At 35.9% G+C, this 20,788-nt stretch overlaps 1 protein-coding gene across 43 annotated transcripts in view; it reads left to right on the top strand.

Moving 5' to 3' along the window:
- Nucleotides 1–1,738: 1,738 nt before the first annotated feature.
- The window catches only part of LOC139147099 (uncharacterized), a 137,390-nt gene continuing 118,340 nt past the window's right edge, over nt 1,739–20,788 (top strand). For 41 of the 43 annotated variants that reach the window (XR_011555643.1, XR_011555644.1, XR_011555636.1 and 38 more), the window contains exons 1-3: nt 11,102–11,371; nt 11,570–11,670; nt 11,868–11,926. Coding sequence is in view for 34 of the 43 variants with exons in the window: in XM_070717962.1 (XP_070574063.1) it covers nt 11,207–11,371; nt 11,570–11,670; nt 11,868–11,926 (325 nt within the window). In the remaining 9 variants the exon portion in view is untranslated. Of the gene's footprint in view, nt 2,275–11,101; nt 11,372–11,569; nt 11,671–11,867; nt 11,927–20,788 lie in introns of those variants that run through there. The other 2 variants (XM_070717996.1, XM_070717973.1) reach the window with 2 other exon arrangements.

The following is a 20,788-nucleotide window of genomic DNA, read 5'->3' on the forward strand; positions in this document are numbered from 1 at the left end:
AAACTGATGACGTAAAGGCTTCATTGTGGAACTTGAGTAAAGCCATTTGAGTAACTGATGTATAATCATAATTTTTAATCTGTGAAAAGTTTGTATAAGGTCAGTGTAGTGTGAAAGTCAGCCCTGTCTACGTGAATTCTCCGATATTTGGCGTTGTGATTGTATATCCAAATCCGATTGTGTTTGCTTGATATGAGAAAAAAGGTTGAAATTTGTTTGAGTTCTTCGAACCAACTACATCGTTATTAACTCAGTGATGCGTTTATATGCAACAGGCAAGGCAGTCCATCGATATTAACAGCTTCAACAAAAACCAATCACACTAAGGGGCTTATTTGGAAGAATGTGTGTGATGGGTGCCGCGTGATAAAAACTGCCGGTAGATTTTCTCCGGTCTATGCTGAAGCTTTATTTAAATGAAATTCACAATGCTAGGTATTGTTGTGTAGAGATAATCTCCGGAGACAAGACAGCTGGTCCGAGAAGACCCTAATTAAGATGTTAATTGGTGTGAATATTTGCATAATGGTATATATGTGAATCTTTCACTGCACAAATTGTGTGTATTATGTCGGGCAAAGTCTACTGGCCACACTTTGCTTCACGCAATATCATAAATCTGTTAAATCTAGACGATGAGATATTAAAGATTAAATGAGACTGTCGAAATTAAACAAAAATCAGTCTTCTTTTCCTCTGTTATTTTTATTTTTCGTTTTGTGATATCAACTGTTTCTTGTTTCATTCCTCACAGTGGCATCCACATGAAGCAGTAAATTAATCAACAAAATTTACCTGTCAGTGATCAGATATATCGCTTATCTACGAGTCGTACATTTTTCAAACATACCTCAGTACGATTATCGTAAAAGATCTTTTCATGGCATATCGCTAAAAACAAAACATTCTACTCTCCCTTCGTAACTTTTAGACTATGTATATATATATCTTTATACTTGAAGGCGAGCACTGAAATTTCACACGAGGACATCCGTATTCCGGGATTTTGAGAATATATATATATATATATATATATATATATATATATATATATATATATATATATATATATATATATATATATCCATAATGTATAACACTCATTATATTATCATGTGAATGCAATAAATGGAATCGAAATTTCGAGAAGATATGACACAGATCGCAAGTCTGAATACATCGTACAGAAAAAAACAGTGAAGTGGTCTAAAATGTTTTGATAAGACTAATCACGGATTCCTGTGGGTAGTTCTCAAAATGAAGATGTCCGGAGTAAATTTATTAGCCTTGTACAATGATACAGCGTAAATCATAGAATCATAGAATCTATAGAGTCTATGCCTGAATCAACGATACTATGAAGTGGTGCGGACCTTGACCGCCTACTATAATCTGCCACATGCTCTGTCTAGCACAATCTCGAACAAACAGAGTGATTCTAGTCAAGATAGCGCATTTAAATTTTGTGATAATGACCTTGACATTGTACCATGGAACCAACCTTCATTGTGGTTAATGGTGTAAACATTGCCAATGGCATATTTAAGTTCAACGACCTTGTACATTATCACAGTCCGTATAAAATCAATTTACAAGATCGTGACGCGTGGCTCAAATTATATAAATGCAAGTGAGTTTTTATTAAACTAATTGGTAAATGGGGCAGGGAACATCAACTCATTTCATGGGTTAAAAAGTGACATCATTAGACGACGAATTCCACTAGATCTGGTGTCTCATTCCACGCATACTCTATCAAACAGACGTCAGATATCTTTCAAATACACAAACATACAACAGGGCCTTTTGATCAGCTTCAGCTTCGTTCCATTTCTCTTTCAAATTCCCAATTTTAAATATCCCCAAAAGTCTCCGTTGACTTTTCAAGATACGCAGAGAAAAAAGAATCAACAACTCATCAGCAATATCACGGCGGCCAAGGAGAATCTACAGACTTCTTGCTGTAACCGGTGTTCCTTCGTCAAACCATCACTGAATACAGGAATACTTCGAAAACTGTACATGCGCTCCATCAACATACAGTGTATACGTCACGGAGGACACCAAGAGAACTAAGCAAGATTTCTAAAACAAAATTCAAGCATGTCAAGCAGCACATAGCAAACCCATGAAGCAAGAACCCCAAGAAAAGTAACGGATATTTATCGAGAAATGGGCATTCCAAGCAAAGCAGAACAAATGAAAGACAGCGGTGAAGACACAAGGCGAAGGAGACGAAGGAGGCCTACACAGGAGGTTGCAAAATATCATGAGGTAAGAGAAATAGCTTTGCACTTGCAGTTCGTTTCTCAGCGATATCTACAACGTGCTATGTTTCCAACAATAATGCAATAATTTCCCATTTATTCACTATTGTATTACCGATGTTTCATCCTCCCACTTTTGTACAGAAGTTTTCATCGCGTCCTTACAGTCTTTGGATGTTTGCTATCAAAATATAGTAGGTACGGTAGACACGTTTATGTACACAGAGAGCGGAGGTTAAAACAAGCACTCAGTGATAATACAGACAGAGGGTCAATGAAGCTTAGTAATGGCTGAAAACATATTGCAAAATACATCCCATGGGCCATATTGTCATCTCCTCAATCAAAATAAACAATTTTGTAAAAAAGAAGGATTTCAGTGTGATAGCATCTGCCTTGCACTTGTACGTAATTGCAATCACAAAAACAAAGTTTATGTCGTGAAAGAAAAGAATACTGTATGATTAGCATGCATTCGATACACTATTGTTCTGTTATGAAACTGAACTTAAACTCAGGGTTTATGTATCGACACTATTTACAAGTTTGTTTCCCATTTTTCACAAACTCCCTTTTGAACATCATAAACAACAGATACATACATGATCGCATACCTATGGCCTTTGACGTACACAGCTGTCGCGCGGTTCTCAAACAATCTGAATACATTAAATCATACGGCAGTCTTTCACTTACGTCCTTCTGTACTGGTAAAAATTGAAGTTACGTTTAATCTGGTACAGTTTGATACAGCAGGTAATAAGGCACATGCGTCACATTGCGAGTCAGTAGCTTAAACGATTTCAATTCCGGAAACATTGCTCTCATCTTCACAAATTCTCTGACGCCACACAAGTTATTCAAGTAGTTCATGCCACTGTTTTCCACGTCCATTGTGATATTCGATTTCTCACAGATTAAAAATAATGTGATGTTTACAACACAGCACTGTCATTACTTGATTTTTTAAACTAGATGCTTATTTCTTAATCTCTTTTGGTAAACCATTCTTAAACACTGGATTAAAATTTGATTGCCCTGTGCAGACTGTTATACAAGTAATTCACATGAAATCTTGGTTCTTTCTATTACGAAAGTTATTACATTAACATTTGCGATAGTTTACAATGGTTTGCTCAATACCAATTTTGACGTAAACTAACTTTGTAGACTATTCATCAATCGGAGAAATGTTGTGCGCATGTACGGTGGATAGTGGGGAGAACATCTGTGTAGTATTTACTTTAACTATCATAGACGTCAGACCTATGGAACTATCCGGGTGTCTTCACAGTTATAACCTTGACCTCTAACCTTAAATTGATAATCACATGTTGCTTTTACAGCATGGTTGGACCATGTAAAGTCATTCAATGTAATATGCCATAGCAACTCTGTGGTAGTCACCCAGTTTTCTGTCAGCATAGTTGAAACAATACATGTTGGCATGTCAGTGCAAATTTTGTACCCACCTGAAAGCATAAACATGGGCATGTATATCTCTACAAAAAGGGACGAAATTGCTAATGACATCAACACAGACGAATTCTTACATCTTAACTCGAGAAATCACTTTCATACCATCACAAATAATCCATGCCCAACACTTGCACAAGTATTGATGGATACAGTTCTTATTTTTTTTCTTGCAGTTCTTATTTTTTTCAAAATGTTAACCTTCTGACAGGTCAAATGCCTTAATATCTAAAAATCTTACTAAATCTATGGGCCCTGAAACACAGGTATAATTGTACACATAAAGTACTGTTCAGGGTCTATTTCACGCATGCTCTGGAATCTGCCTTAGCTAGGAAGCGAGTGCTGTAAGAAATTTCGGGCTATATGCCTGTGCAACATTCACATTATTGGAAAGACAAATAATATATGGAATTCTTCAAGGAAAGTATGTAGGCTCTGCCTGCTAAGAAAATATGTTTTTTTCAGAGAAGGGCAAAAATGTTTGTCCCGATCATGATTGTGACCATTCCCGTCCAAAGTCCCGTGTAATGAATGGTGCATTCCTCACTAGAATTCTTGCTATGTGGAATGGCACGAAACTTTACTCATTTGCATTATAGGCCAATACTGTACTGTTAAAGTTAAAAGCGCAGTGCAATTCGTTGCCAGTTTCATTGCTTGAATAAAATGTGTCCATTTAGCCAAGAAGACATCACATAAAGATATAATAATGCTGAAACCGAGTCGCAGGATTACACTACAAATATAACATAATATGGTGCTGTCATCGAAGTTAAAACGGGGATTCCAAGTAGGGTACACCGTGCATAACTTACTTCGCATGAAAACAGCAAGCAACACATTTATCGGTTAGGTATACACCTCGTGACTTTATGTTATTACCCATCATTCAGTGGAAACATTCGACAGTCCTATAAGCGTACAAAATATTGCACTTTTTAACGACGGAAAAGTCTATGCATGCATTATTAAAATCAAATGATGTAAACGAACCGACAAATCGATTGTTCTCTTCGAAGATTGGGTATTTTCTTTTATTCTCGGAAGAATTCAACCTTTTACATGTTGCTTTGAATACCATAGCAATATTACTGACATGCGATAATATTTGATAATCCTATTTGATATGACAACGTGCACCGTGATACCATTTTAAATATTTAATAATGACTCGAACTCAGTCACTTTGTTCATTTGTACGTAAGAATTTAATTACAAAAACGATTCTTGCTTGGAGGTAAGCGTCCATTCAAATTACAGGAAAGAAAATACCATCTTGATGTGACTTGTGTGATATCAATCTGTACAGACTAACTGTGGAATCAGATGGGAAAATGCTAGTACGGTGTGTTTGGACTTTTTCAGCCGGTACCAAATAAGCTTATCCATTGAAATTTCATCGCCGACCAATATGAAGAGAACCGTATCGGGAATTCTTCTAAAAGCCGTCCTTTCAAACACTACAAGGCGATGCCAATCGTTTTCACTACTGATTTGCATGCAAAAAACAAAACACACAAAAAAAAAAAACAATGTAGGGATGCAGAATGCAGAAGAGGTAAAGGCAAATCTTGGTGTCTTAGAAAGCTGTACGACAAAAAGGAATACAAGTTCCTTTTCAAACCCACTTTCTTTAGTTGTTGTTAATAAATACAATTGTGCTGAGGGTAACTAGTCAGCTGTAACACATCTTTCAACTCGGATGCGATCGACAATTGTCTTACGAACATTTTTATTTTTTCAGTGAAAAAAATCGAGAAAGATGTCTTTATATCACTACAAACCCTCGCCCTGCGTTTCGTATGTCGCGAGTGCTCGGCTATCGGCTACGCCTCGCGCCTTCAGTGGCCGAACCGAGCTCTCGCCAAGTACACGTAGCTATGCCTACACAAACCCAAGAATTGTAATGGGTCTAAGCGTGATAAAAATAAATGCATTCCAAATAGCATAGCTTGATTTTTACTAATCTTTTTACAAGGAAAGCATTACTTTCTTGTATCGGTCTGTAAACTCAACTCTGTGTCGTGATACTGTCGCCATGGCGACTAACTCATTATATAGTGGATTTATGCCACTGCAGCTAGACTCAGTCCAGATGACAACTTGCAACTTTATCAAAATTGTGGTACAGCTCCGACTGTAGCCCGGATTAAACTATTTAAATCATAAGTTAGACGTTTGAAATATAATGCTGTTCCATAACAAGGTGCGTCCCGGTCGTTTTGTCCTCTCAACTTAAGTTTGCCATCAGACCCTGAAGCTGAAATAGATAGTTGGTACATGGTTTCCCGTGGTGATTGGTTAAAGTCTGACACAAATAAAGCTGAATGATACGGAGTAAAATCAATAAACTGACAGTCACATATTTGACCTTTACTTCTATTTATATGTCATTTGAAATCTGATCCCGAAATGCCCTAGCCTATTCTCACTAATTTCAGGGGAGTCCAAGGGTTTTTGAGAGAATGTATAAACGCAAGAATTACCAAACACCTTTGAAATTCATAACTTATTTGTAAAGGCTCTGACTTTATCCCTGGGACATTGACAATCAAAATTTAATATTGACGCTTAACCATTCTGTCGCAGAATTGTAGTAACTTTTTAAACGTTTTAATTTATCGGTATTCTTCATAATGTCAGATAAAAATATCTGTGATGAACAGTTTCTGTGACATGCACCATGCCAACGAGCGTCGTATTGCACAGAAATCTGTACACACACGGAAAGCTACACATGGGCACGTATTTAAGTCTTCGTTCATTGACGTCATACTTTGAGGACGATGACCCATGCGGTCAAGAATTGGTGTTGGCATTTTACGTGGTTCAGTCTATTATTAGTAGTACATGTATATCAGACTGCACTACGCAAAATTTGATACGTTCGATATTAGGTGGATAGTGAAATTATTACTTTAGTATTGTCATATAATCTGATATGAACATATCAAGGAATCCAATTATAGTGTTAATTTTCGATTGACAATTGAAGACAATGTGTTTAGATAGTCCTTTCAAAACAATTTGTAATTGTAGTACCGACCGGAACATTCTCGTTTTTGTTTTGACTCTTTACGGCGCTTTTCCTGGGTAGGGAGAAGTATTAAATTGATGCGAATGTTCTTACCATAGTAGTGGCAAACTATACATTTTGTGTCTTCCTTTAACAGAGCAATTGATCCAACGTGTTACTTTATCATCCGTTTCTTACCAAAGACCACTTTACAATCATTATACTTTGAAGTTACAGGGAAAATGCCAGACACTGTCGTCTTGTCGGTCTCTGTGTCATAACAAGGAGAACGGTCGGAGGCTGTCGTAATTTCATACTTCACTCTGTGTTTGGATCCTTGCCTTTATATGAGGAATCAAAATACTTTCCTCCTACAAGCTTAAAACCCATAATCCGGAGCATACATCAAAGTCCTTTCCATCGACTCACGTATTCCTGTTCATCCGCAGTGAACTTTTGTCGCATATTTATGGTATATTGTGTGAACAATTCACACATGTATATACGTGTATCACATGTGGAGCTATTGGGCACCTGGCGATTCAGTTGTATCGAAACCGTCTTTCTGACGTAATCGGAATTAACTGTGATCACAAATTTCGTGTTACTGAAAACGCAACAAACAACAGCTTGAGGAGAGGTCCTGAGAATGAAATATATAAGTTTCTTTCCTCAATATTAATTGTTTCTACTTTTGAAGAATAGATTGTTAGCAGTTTGTGTAAACTATAGGTCAATTCATTTATTGGTAGAAAACAAGCAATGACGATAACATAAAATATTTGAATGATATATCATTCATCGTGAAGAAAATAAAACATTCGCTACACTTATTTTGCTAACATGGAAGTTGAAATTTTCGGGGCAGTGGTTCAGCGAATCCTTGTTTATAACACAATCCAGTCGAGCTCTCTGTGTTACCTGTGTCCTTCACTTTTGTTTCCACATGAGGGCGCCATTCTGGAGCTGAAAATAATTTCTCCAGTACAGACCACCCAGTCTCACCATAATCCGGAACAATTAATTTGATATGGAATACGCCCAGCGTAATGGTATATTAATGTTGTAGCACCCATGACATGCGACAAACTGTGAATGTGACATGCTTTATTTTTCAAGCCAAATTCTGGAATCAACCTATCTTTAACCTAAAAAAGATTGATAGTAGGTCTGGTAGGCGTAGCTCTGCTTGCAGCTCTGAGTGTTGTTACCGGCTACGCCTCCGGTAACAACATATACACCTGCACGCAGAGCTGTAAGCATTACTGCTTAATATATTACTATTAAATATCTGAAAAGGTGTTCACGTATATGTTACCAGTAGTTTCAGCTCACCAGGGGCAGCCGATGAAGCTGTTCGCGTGAAAAGGCGTTCGCAAGTGGTTCGGCGATAGAAGGACATTTATTTTATTCTAGGGCCTATCCGTGAGCGGGGAAGAGGGCATCTCTTTTATGTGGGGGGGGGGGATTTTCTGTTTTATTTTTATTTTAAGCAAAGTTAAGTGGGAGGGACAAAATCATGTGTTGATGAGATGGCAGAGGGGAGCTTTTGTTGTGGGAACGGGACACTGAGTAGTTCTTGTAGTGGGGAGAGTAGTTCTTGTAGTGGGGAGAACTTGATTCAGAACTTGATGGAGAGTAGTTGCAAACCACTTTTACTTTCCTCCAAAATTTTCTTTTACACAAAATAATTTTAAATGTTATGTTTACACTGAAAACGCTTAAAACATCTTCGCTAGTACAATTTCTTAAAATATGCTGGTTGGCTGCCCCTAGCAAACGAAAACGCCATAGAATAGTGCTCGATGAAAAGAAACAATTTTAACCCATTCTTTCAATTGAACCGTAAACCATACCTGAATACATTTGATTGAAATTATTGGAAAGTTGTGTGGATGGTGAAGGCTGGGGTCATGACCTTGTTCTACGAGTCGGCCAAGCTCAAAGAAGCCATGCAATGACTTTGCATGTCTGCAGGCGCAGGCCCGGGCCCGGCGACATCAGTGAATACTAGTATTCAACTTGAATAATAGTATAGTACCTGGAAGTGTCGTTTCTTGTCCGTTATGCTCATACTTTACAAAGTTATCAAGCATCCCTCCCCAATAACTTATAACTTTCCAATTATTTCTAAAATCAGTTTTGTCAGTGAGACTTAGTTTAATTTTTATTCAAGTCATTGACATCGATCTTCGATTTATTGTAAATTAAATGGTTAACAAGGAAGTTGATTGGTGTAGTTTGTTTACAGAAGAACCTTATCACTGATGAAAATTAATATTTATGCGACGATAACAGTGAATAGATGGATAATATGAAGCACTGTACAGCTAAGCAGTGTTTATATCAACCAACTATTTTATTTCTTCACTTTGATTATAGATGCTGACACTGTACGTCGACGTAAATTTGGAGGTGTTTTTATTAGCTACCTGCCATATTAGGTCGACTTTAGTAGTGATAGGACTTCGTTAAAAAAATATTTACTTATTTATTTATTATGGGTTTTTTTTATGTTGTCATTTTTTATTTGTTTTTATTGCCGTCAAAGAAGAAGTCGAGAGTAATTATTCCGCCATGCAAAAGTATACACTCATAAGCTATTGTTTTGATTTGGGTCCTCACTTTGTAACTTGTCTCTGTGTCCATCCACATAGAGTTTAGAGTCCAACCATCACTTTGCATTGTGTAGAGGGTTGGAAATAATACATGTAATGCGAACAATACAAACGACGCGTAAGAGTAACGTGGGCCCGAATTTTGTAAGTATGTGATAGTGCTTAGTCAGTCGCTATTTGTAAATTTTGAATTTCATAAAGTAAACATATCACTCGCCTACGTTTCCATGTAAGTTAACAACTTTTCTCAACAAGTGGTCTGAAAGCAAGGAACACTGACAAAAGAATAGGCTTAGAGATTTCCCCGCAGGCGTATTTCCCTTGTATTGAAACTAACAGACATGTGAATTGTTCAACTTTACTCGTCAAAATTAGTTCTCAGTAAATATTCCGCAACAATAACAGAGAATTGGCCGTTGTTATAGTAATTCTGATAATAAAATGACAACACCTACATGTTGCTGCATTCATTGTACATCATCTGCGCTTCATCTGCATTTCGCCTTTTTCAAACAAATAGTGTCGTTTTAATGTTCAGTCATGATGCGGATATAGCGATCGCTTTTGAGATACACTATTTCCCCGAACTGCTCGTTTGCCATTCGAATCCCACACAAATTCCTATATGTGCAAACCCGTAACCCCTGTGCGGTAAACATCCGCCAAAGATGTTATGCAACATATACGCGTGCGGCTTTTTGTCCACTTTGGACAACGCGTACGCACATGTCCTCACAGTCTGGCCATTTTGATCCATTTGGTACATATTCTCGAGATTTTCTGCGTACAACCACAGGGGAGACTGTCACGTAAAATTGGGCAAGCATCAAATGCGTGGCGTCACGATTTAAAAGTGGGCCAACACACAAACATGTTTTCACCGTTGTACTATTGCTGCTATTGTTGTCCTGATAACCTGGTCCCACCCGTCGTAGGCTGACCTGACGACAATCGTGATTCATCAAATTGGAACGGCACCTGATGTATTTATAGAAAGATAACAACCCTATCAGAAATAACACTGTTATCACAGTAAATCATCTGAATCATGACATTACAAACCTGTCAATTTCCTTATCTTTAAACCATGTGGAAAATAAGGAAAAAGTGGAAAGTCTGGACTACCTCTCCTTTGCCAGACTTGTTGATAACGTTATCGCCGGTGCACGACAATGATTTGTGGAACATATAAACACATGCCGATACACCAACATATTCCACCTGGAATAATAATAATAATAATAATCATCATCATCATCATCATCATCATCATCATCATCGCACTTTTTCAATTCAAAGTGAAATTAACAGAAAAAGCTTATACCGAACACTTTTACAGGTCTCTCGAACCATACATTATCGTTAACTATTCAACAACTAGAATTTCTAACCTTTTCTGTACTGTTTCCAAGGCATACTATTTGCTATAGTTCAATTTGCTACATATAATCGTAATTAGATTTGGGTAAGCTTACTAATTTCGAAAACGGAAAGATTCAAAAAGTTTTCAAGTAGACCGCATTACCTTTTATAGGGCATAGATTAGTAGATTCATACGCGTAGAAAAATACAGAGGAAAGTTACCAGAATTGCATCCCTCCAAGAAAACAGTATTTCTGCATTTTGAATAGACAGATTAATGTCGAGTTCGGACATAGGTCATTTCTGTGTGTTCATGGTCGTTGCTAGCGACAACGCTAAAATATGCAAAGTATGCATTCATTATTATGGCGGACGCTTACTAAGCCTACCTGAGTGAACGTTGCTCATACAGTGTGTGTGTGCAGTGGGGTGCCTGTGTATAGCGTACCATTCAGTAGGCCAAGATGGCGACCGTGAGGTGCCGCGTACAGTATCTGGACGATACAGACCCTTTTTCCAGTACAAATTTTCCTGAACCGAGCCGTCCACCGTTCTTTGAATTCAACGAATATGCACCGCTCATCGAGCAAATTGGCATGGTTCATAAACTGCTGAATGCTCCGCACCAGGTGGGTAACTCATCCTGTCTGACACTGCGCTGCGCCGGTGTAATTCCACTGTAGTCAGTGTACTGTTAGGTATATTTTGAATGTATCGTGGCAAGCACTGCATACTGATACAGTGGTTAGAAAATCAGTGTCGATACTGTGCACCTAATGAGATTACACGATCTGAATTCTTATGGTTCTAAATTTCTTTTCCGACAGATCGACGACTGTACTCTGCAGCTGTCGCATACAGGAGCTTATCTGGACTTGGAGTCTTCGTTAGAAGAACAGCGCGATGAGCTCGAAGGTTTTAACAGAGAGTAAGTACCCATTGAAAAGACGTCAATTGATTGCGTTAAAATTTTAAAGCCTCAGAACACAACTCAAAAACTATGTACTAGTACACACACTTAAGTTTTCTTGTTTGTTGCATGTATATACTGTGAAAATTTGCATTTTCGTAAGGTTAATACATTCTTCGAGAAATCTAACATATAATTCCATATATGCATTTCAGAAGAAAACATTCAATGATATTACGAACTCAGTTGGCTGTCAGAGTTCATGGATGTATAGGTAAGTTACCAGTCAATATCATGTCCCTACCGCACAACAATCAATACTGCCTATTCTACCTGTTTTAACGCGATCGCAGCCATATGCAATATGCAAACACCAGGTAATGTCTGTTCCACCACGGACATGCCAGCAGATGGCTTCTCAACAGACCCTAGATTGCACAACAGAATTTTAATCGTTTAGAATGGAAACACAGATGTGTTTTGATATTTTTGTGTTCTAATGAAGCAATCACTGATCACAGGGATCAAGACAAACTCTATAGCATACACTATCTACACTGCAAACTGTAGTGCCACTACCGATCAACGGCTTCAATCCTTTGAAATTAATTACAGCAAGGATAGTTTTTTAATAACCACTACAATAAATTCCAAGTGTTTATATTGTTGAAATTATGGCACGTGTAAGTTGGTCACAGTGCAGAGATGATTAAGTACAGTATGACTTGGTTAAATTGTTCTTCATTTATCAGAGAGACAATTAGGAATATTCCACTTTGAGATTCTTTCCAAAACAAGTTGTCATGGCAACACATTTATGCATATTACTGCAGAATGTATCTGGAAATCTTCGGTTAAGTCAGCTGGTCTGGTAGATTTTTTACTGTTGATGAAAATAACATGTGCGTACCCTGTGCAGTTAGCTTCTATTACAAGGCCAACCGCTTAAGTTTTCTTTGAAAGTGTAAACAGTCTCCTCGCTCCGTTCATTGTTTGAAATCTGTCATGTGTTGCAGACAATCCTTTGACTCTATTCATCCAGCAAAAGGTATGGTCAATGCCATAGTGTGTTTCTATTCAAAGGTTTGAGGATAATTCATCAAGTTGTTAAATATAGATATGAAGTTGAAAAATAGGATTCGCTGGTAACACAATAGAGTCTGATTTTCAGTGTTTTTCTCAGGGTCTGAACCTCTTAATGTGTAGAATTTTCCCATCAAGGTGAAACCATGGCGTAAAAATAGTTATCAAGGGAGTGGTTCAATAAGCCAATGATCATTAGCATCACAATCATGATCACCCACCAGCCGTTTGTTAGATATTTATTCATACATTATTTTGTCAACTTGATACTAGGTGTGTTGGCCTGTAAAATGTTTCACAGACACAGTGTCTGATGGAGGTTTGTCTCCGGAGATTTGTTTAAACAATGCCGGGTAGAGTTTGCTCGCAGACTATTGTATCATTCTCGAGGCTAGTGTAGCCTTACCTCAGTTTTACCATGGGAGGTACAAGTGAGATAGGTTTCTCACCTATGTGGTCTCAAGATTTAGACAGAGTTATTCAGTGCTGTAACCACACCATTGAGTTTATATGAAAGCATAAACCATAGTAAAGATCCATTAGAATTTTCATTCACATTCAAGCCATCAGTTTTGAACTCTTAATGGATTTTATTTTATGATTGAAGAAGACAAAGTTGTCAAATATTGCAAGGATAATACATTCATTCATAGAGGTGAATCAGGGTTTCTTTGAAGGTCCTGTCAGTCGTACACTACAATGAAATGTCAAGTTGTATGTAGTTACCTCTCTAACTGGTACATAATTTGTACAAGTTGCCCATATTTAATTGATTGTGAAAGTTGGATGTGCATGTGGGTGACATATGGTAGTTTTCTCCTTCTCTGAAATTCTAATGGAATTCATTTTAGAAACAGTTCTCTCATTGTCCAGACCTAAGCTTTAATAAATGGAGTATCTCAGCTGTACTCAGCTGATTACTGATATCATTGCAATCCCATGAATCAGCCATGCAGTATTGACACAGATATCCCAAATGAAGAGCCATTCCATGTTTACTGTGATGGTCATAGAATTGCTAGAAATTTTAACACATGGAAAGGAGATTGCAAAAGACCGTGATTCATGTTAGAAATCAGGGGCAGTTTACTTTGAAACTTTTGGGTTCTTCACAGTGGTTATGGCTTTAAAGTTTACATATGTTATGAAAATATTCTAATGCTTCTAATCTGAATGAAAGAAAAATGAGAAATAAGTAAACAGGAAATTCAAATAAACTGACCTTATTGATCTTGTTTATGACTTTGAGGTTTGGTATAAGTATTTTGTTCATAGGTGTGAAATGTGTTGTGAGAAATTGTTTTTAGGTCTGTTTTGAACTTTGCTCTGTAAGAAGAGTTCATTAAACCCAGATTACTCAGTGAAATGTATTCTAAATCTTTGACCCTTGAGAATAGGGCAGTTATGCCATAGGCAAGTATCCCTCATTTAATTGTGAAAGTAGTGGGAGAAGTTTATTTGGTAATAGGCTATAGCCAGGCAGGAAGTGTAAAGCTTTATCTGTGCTGGCATTGTTGCAGACTTGTAGTTTTGTTGTGGTTGGAAGTATACAAACTACAGGCTGCTTTTACTCCCAAAGCCAATTAAGACAGACAAATACCAAGTCACAGAGTGCCATCAATCATAAGATAATGAATGTGCATTGCTTTAGTTTTTGGTTTTCAGTGTGTAAATACCTGTGAAAGTTGTGTTGACAATAGGCAAGATAGTTCAAAGGTCGGGACAAGAGGGTCAACTGAGTGTCGATAACACACAAAGAAGAAAGGTAGCCATTTCATTAAAATTCTCAATGTATGGTAGTTTGATTTTCCACGATCTAGTGATTGCAAACTGTCTGTGATTTTGACCTTGATGCAGTAATGAATACTGTTTCCAGGGTAGACAAATTCAATATTGTTAAATTTCTGTAGTATGACAACACACAATTGTAGACTTTCCTGTTTTGTGGTAGTTGTGACAGTCAAGTTCCTGAACTGATATACCCTTATTGTCAACTATCGGAAATACTTGATTTATAATACTCTAACATGTACTAACAGAGGAAGCACTCAAGGATAGACAGCAACCCAGTTTTTTCAGAATTTCCATAACCATGGTGACATGTAAGTTTTTAGTGACAGGATACATTTCAAAATTAGAGGCCATGGAATTCAAATAGATTTGCATTTAGTGGAAGTGTGCCTCCACAATAGAGGGTCAATGTTTCTTTTATTAACTTGCTTTCAAATGTCAAAGAGTAGACCTGTTTACTTCCCAGTCTCTTTATCAGTTTCCTCACCATACTATCCTCTGAGATATTTTCTTTCATCAGTTTTCATAACTGGGCTTGACACATTTAGAAATAAAATCCACTGCAAAGATGATTTTGCTAACTTTGGCAATAAGGTTTTGTCTTGTGTTCAGTAATATCTATGTATTGATTTTGAAAATTAATATATGGATATTGACCAAGCTGATAGAATATTTTTAAAGTAAATACATCATACGGTTACTGAAGATTGGAAGTTGCAATAATTTAAAAAAAGATTTGCTGTGATACACCTAGGCTTCCAAGGTAGCATTTAGGTTGAATACTATTGAATACAATGTTACTTGTAGATGTTGAATTTAGTGCATGATAAGAATACATCAGTTTAGATTTGGATTTAGTTGAGGTAGAAACTCACTGTGTTTGGTCTTTGGTTTTTGACCTGTGATTTTTGATTTTGGTCTGCAAGCAAGTGGATTTTGGAAAAGGAAGAAACCTTAAAAGATGGAAAACAAAGCATGACATTGAGACAACCACAAGACTTAGGATATACTTTGATAAATGTGAGGTGTTGACTATTGCCAGGTTATGCTGATTGTTGATCATGGATGTAGTTGGGGCTGACTGTGAATGATGCAATGGTTGTTTGGTTGTTTTACTACCAATGTATTACCTATCCTGGAATGCCTTTGTTTGTATCAAATCACAGAGTGTCATTGTCAAATATATGTCATAGATCAATGGCTATGATCATAAGAATAAATTATACCTAACTATTAAACATGAACAATGTTGCCATTGACAACTTCATTAACAGGAAAAGTTTTACTGCATCTTTGTAAATGTAATGTGTTTGAGAATGTCACTTTGTGAGATTTGCAAACACTAAATAGACAGGAAGATATTTAAGTTTTTTATTTAAAAAATTGCAATTTGGTAAATTCTACTGATAGGCTTTATTAATACAATGAAGATGAAATGACAATCTTTGTTGTGTAGACAAGTTTCTAGGCTATTGAATACATTTACTCCAAAGAAGTGATAGTTATGCTATCATATAAGTAGTAGCTCTTGATTTGACAAGATTTAGAGATGTATGGGAATATACAAACAAATTCATAGTCTTTAGCAGAGGGGAAGTTTGTTATCAGTTGCTTAAATTTGTAGACACCAGATTTGTGAAGTGATTTTTTGTGTTTTCTGTAAAATGATACAATCTATCTGAAACTTATCAATGTCACAAATCTCTGTGAAGCAGGTTCAACTCATGCTGAAATATTTTGTAAAGGGCTAGCAGTTAACTTTTTGTGTTTTTTTCACTATTTTTGTTTTTAATGTCATATACAGTTTTTTGTTCTCCTCTCCAAACATATTGATATTCACAATATTCAGCTTGTCAACTCAGCCTGTACATGTGTAAACTGCATTGTTATTGTTGACGAGTGAATTCTGATCCGGACTAGAATTCAAATATAAACAGTAACAGTGCATTTTACACATTTATGATTAGAGACAGGGTGTTTGCAAGCTATGTAAGGTGTTTTTACGTGTTTTCCAGAGTAAAACTAGAACTTTCAGTAGATGTACAAAACCAAATAGTGAAAAAAACATGAATGTTACAGCTACTATCTCTCTTATTACCAAACTAAATTCTTTCAATCATAGAATGAGAAATAGTGTGTGTTTAATTATTGCATCTAAGATAACCTGTGACATTTATAATCACGTAACTATGTCACCATTCATTATAATCTGAGATGCCACATGCTTGAAATTTAGACCACACCTTCAAATTATACTTTCCTAGGGCACAGGAGAGTAGGATTTAAACTCTGTCATGCCAGACATTGCTATTTGCTACTGCTCTTTAGTGCCATTGTCAACAGGATTACCATATTAATTCTGATGAGTACAGTTTCTTGTCCTCTTCCGGTGTTTTCCCTGTGGAGTCTCTATACACTGTAGATCTTTTAGCAGACATGCTGTACGTGTCCCAATCACACAAACATTCCTACCTGAAGAGTGAATATGGCACAGATAATCCACATTCCACAATATGATAAACACTGTGCTAAAGGACAAAGTACAACATACCTAGGGGTGTAGACGCTGTTACCATAAAGCCACCATCTACTGAAATATGTTTGCAACTCTAACAAATATGTACTACAAATACCGGTATGTGACATGCACTAACCAGCAAGTGATTCATATGTTACAAATTCCTTATTGCTATCTAGTTTAAATTTTCTCAGTTAATCAAAAAATGCTGGTAAATGTTTAATTTTAACAGCCTTGATGTTTAATTGGTAAATATCATCAAAATTCCATTTGTAAGTTTCATAACTTTTATGTATTTATAGTATTGCTACAAAGTGATATTGAATTTTAAAAATATTGCACTTTTGGTACATACCTGAACTTACCAAGAATGATTTGAACTCATGAACTGATTATTTGCCATGATCTGTAATTGTATGCAGATATTTACTGGTGACATTGAAAAGACCAAAGTATAGTACACGTAGAGTGTAGAAACAGGTACCACACGGCTGTTAACATTGCAGTATTTAATCAAAATCCTTTGCATAACAGATTATAAAGAAGACTTTAACAATAATAAGTAATTATCAACAAGTTAACGTCCTAGTGGCATATATTTTTCTGTAAAAAAATTCATGACAATTGACATAAATTGATTTTATTCATTTCAGTACATGTAATTATAATCAGACTATAGCAAGAATCTAATTTTAAATAAACAAAATAAACAAAGGATATTTGAATATTTTATTTTCCTATTTGCTAAGAAATTTCCCCCCAGTTATTGAATCATATTGATGATTTGGTTCCAAATTACATATGTAATTTTAGGCAACATACATGTATTTTGTACAAATAAGTTGAATTGACATAAGTATCATGTGATAACTGTCACTGTTTGATATGATACTATGTCCATGATGTCAGATTGATCAACCGTCTGGTTTGTTACAGCTGAGAATATGCTAGTATAACACTGAGGGAGCAGTTTGCTGTCTCTTTCAAGTTTCATAGCTTTTGTCTACTGATACGTAGGAACCTACTGACTGTCATACTTGTCTTGACAACAAAATTTATGTCAGCTACAGTACAGAGTGTGTTTATTTACTTTTCTCTGAAAAGGATTAATGGTTTTAAATTTGGTATTTTGATTCATGCATGTGTTTTTATGTACATGTATACCATTGAAATCATAGGGAAGAACAACAATGAAAAATATTTCCCACCCAGAAATGGCAGCAATCGCTAACTAAATAAAATTAAAACAAAACCAATAAAGCACATAAACCCCAAAATATTTTAAAAGATGATGCTTCTGTCTAGCAAGTTATTATTAAAAATCCAACAATTCATTTGACATTTAATAACATGTTGTATAAAAGTGACGTGCCCATATTTAGATTAGGTTGCGCAGTGTAAATATTGACATACAATAGTTATACTGTTTATTTATTGAATATATTTGATTTTAAAAAATACAAACAAATCGCAAATTACCAAATTGAAAAATTTACTTTGTTATTGTAATTTGTGAAAAAATACATGGATCTTCTTTTAATATTTAACTAAACATCTTTCATCTGAACAAAGTGGTAGGAACTGTTGTAGATAAAAAACTAAAACACGTACACAGCAAGTACAGATGGGATTTAGATCAACATGCAAAAATACACGTATGTAATATTAGCACCCTGGACAAATACTAACATACCAGTCCTATTTTTATTTGACCTTTGACATGATGAATATTGCTGACACATAGAAATGCTATTATCATTTTATTGAGCTGTACACTTTTGTACACTTTCTGTGAAAATACAATATGATTTATGTATGTCAAGCATTTGATGATGTACATAACCATCAAGTCATAACTGGAAATTATATGGGAAAAGACAAATAGATTTGAATAGCTGATGGTTTAATTGTCTTGTGTAATGTCCTTGTTATGAATTTAATTAATGAATGGTAGGTCACACTTGTACCCTGTGATGAAACAAGATATTCTGTGTGGTTTGATAAAGTTAATATGAAGATTAAGATTGGACATGTGTTACTCCTTCACAAAGTCAGCTTAAATTATTGATATAATGATATTATATAATTCTGAAGACTACACATGGACCGGTACTTGATATTGTTATCCTGCATGGATGACAAGCTAGCTAAGATTATTCACACCATTGCATAATGGCTTACAATAATACATATATTTGTAGTACTTGTAACTTGTGTAACTGTCATGTTTTAGTGTCAACTTGTCAATAACATTCTACCTTCAAATATTACCAAAAGATTGTTTCACAATCACAGGGTTTCCTTTGTTCTACATTTAGGTCTGTAAGCTGTGTATAAACTCATGGTCTGTTTATTTTCCATTTGCCATAGCCATAGTGGCATAACTGTTAATTGTATATTTTGTTGTGTTGTCTTGTTCGGGTGATGTACATGTAGCATGACAGTGGGCAGGGTAGACAGTGCAATTCTCAAATTGTAAACACAATGGGATACTGAGAGCTACATCAAAATTGAAATACCATTTTGTGATTAGATTTATTTACATGTGATATAGAATATTACATCTACCATGATAGAAATCAGCATCAGTAATGTTACAATGCATCCGTGCATTGTATTTGATAATTCAGTTTTCTATGCCATCCTTAAAACTCTAGACTAATTGCATGCAGTGCCATGAGTAATTTTTCAGATTAATGCTATCTGTAATATTGTTTGTCAAGATATTGATAATTAATTTGTCATGGAACATACTTTCTCAGAAGATTATCGCCATCTCACTGACCTTTATATAAGAACAATAAATACCTAGATATTTGAACTATCACTCACACATCTACCTCCCATCATCTGGGCTAGAGTAGAGTTAGAGTTAGAGTTTGGGGTATTAAGTGTTCCGGTTACAACTTTGCACATTTCATAATTTTCCAAAAACTGACATTTGGACATGAGCTGATGTAAAATCTTGATTTTTGGATATATTTCTTTTTCTTAGTGATGAAGAGCTGTGTAGATGTCAAATTCATACTGAATCACTATTTACTGAATACCGATAATTCATTGGGTGGTTTGATATTAGATTATTATGGACTTTTATTCAAAAATCTATCAAAATCATTAGTACTGATGAGTAAATTGTATGTTCTTGCTGATTAGTTTAGTATGTGCAGCATACAGGGATGGATCTTCAATTTCTCCCATCCAAATCCTAATGTAATTTCAATTCCCTATGGAAATGAATTCTGTGTACATCAGTTAGAATGGAGCTTTGCTGACCATGGAATTTCACATGTCATTCCAAAGTTACAATCATTTAAGTGCATGCAAACTTGAATAACAAAATTTGAGCTGAGAAATTGAAATGGTCAATGACTCAATTGAGAGTCTGATTGAATTAGCTTAGTGAGAGAGATTTATCTAGGATGTCTCTTCTGATTTTAAAGCTGTACCCAGTGAAGACAAGCTTCAACCACCTTTGAAATTGTGCATACAATTTTATTGAGAGACTGGTAGTTTCTTCCACTGGTGTGGGTTAGATCAAGTAGCTGAACAACACCCCCACATGGTCAAAACAAAAAGTGCTTTGTATATAAACTGCAGATTTCATAATGAGTATGTTTTGCCAAACAAACTTTCAATTTGCAAACACCCAGATATCTCTGATACATATCTCTGTCATATTTAATTTACATGCCTGAATAGCTTGCCGGTAATTGTAACTGAATGATTATGACTTGTATGATG

Source organism: Ptychodera flava, chromosome 13, assembly GCF_041260155.1.
Source record: "Ptychodera flava strain L36383 chromosome 13, AS_Pfla_20210202, whole genome shotgun sequence".
Taxonomy (NCBI): domain Eukaryota; kingdom Metazoa; phylum Hemichordata; class Enteropneusta; family Ptychoderidae; genus Ptychodera; species Ptychodera flava.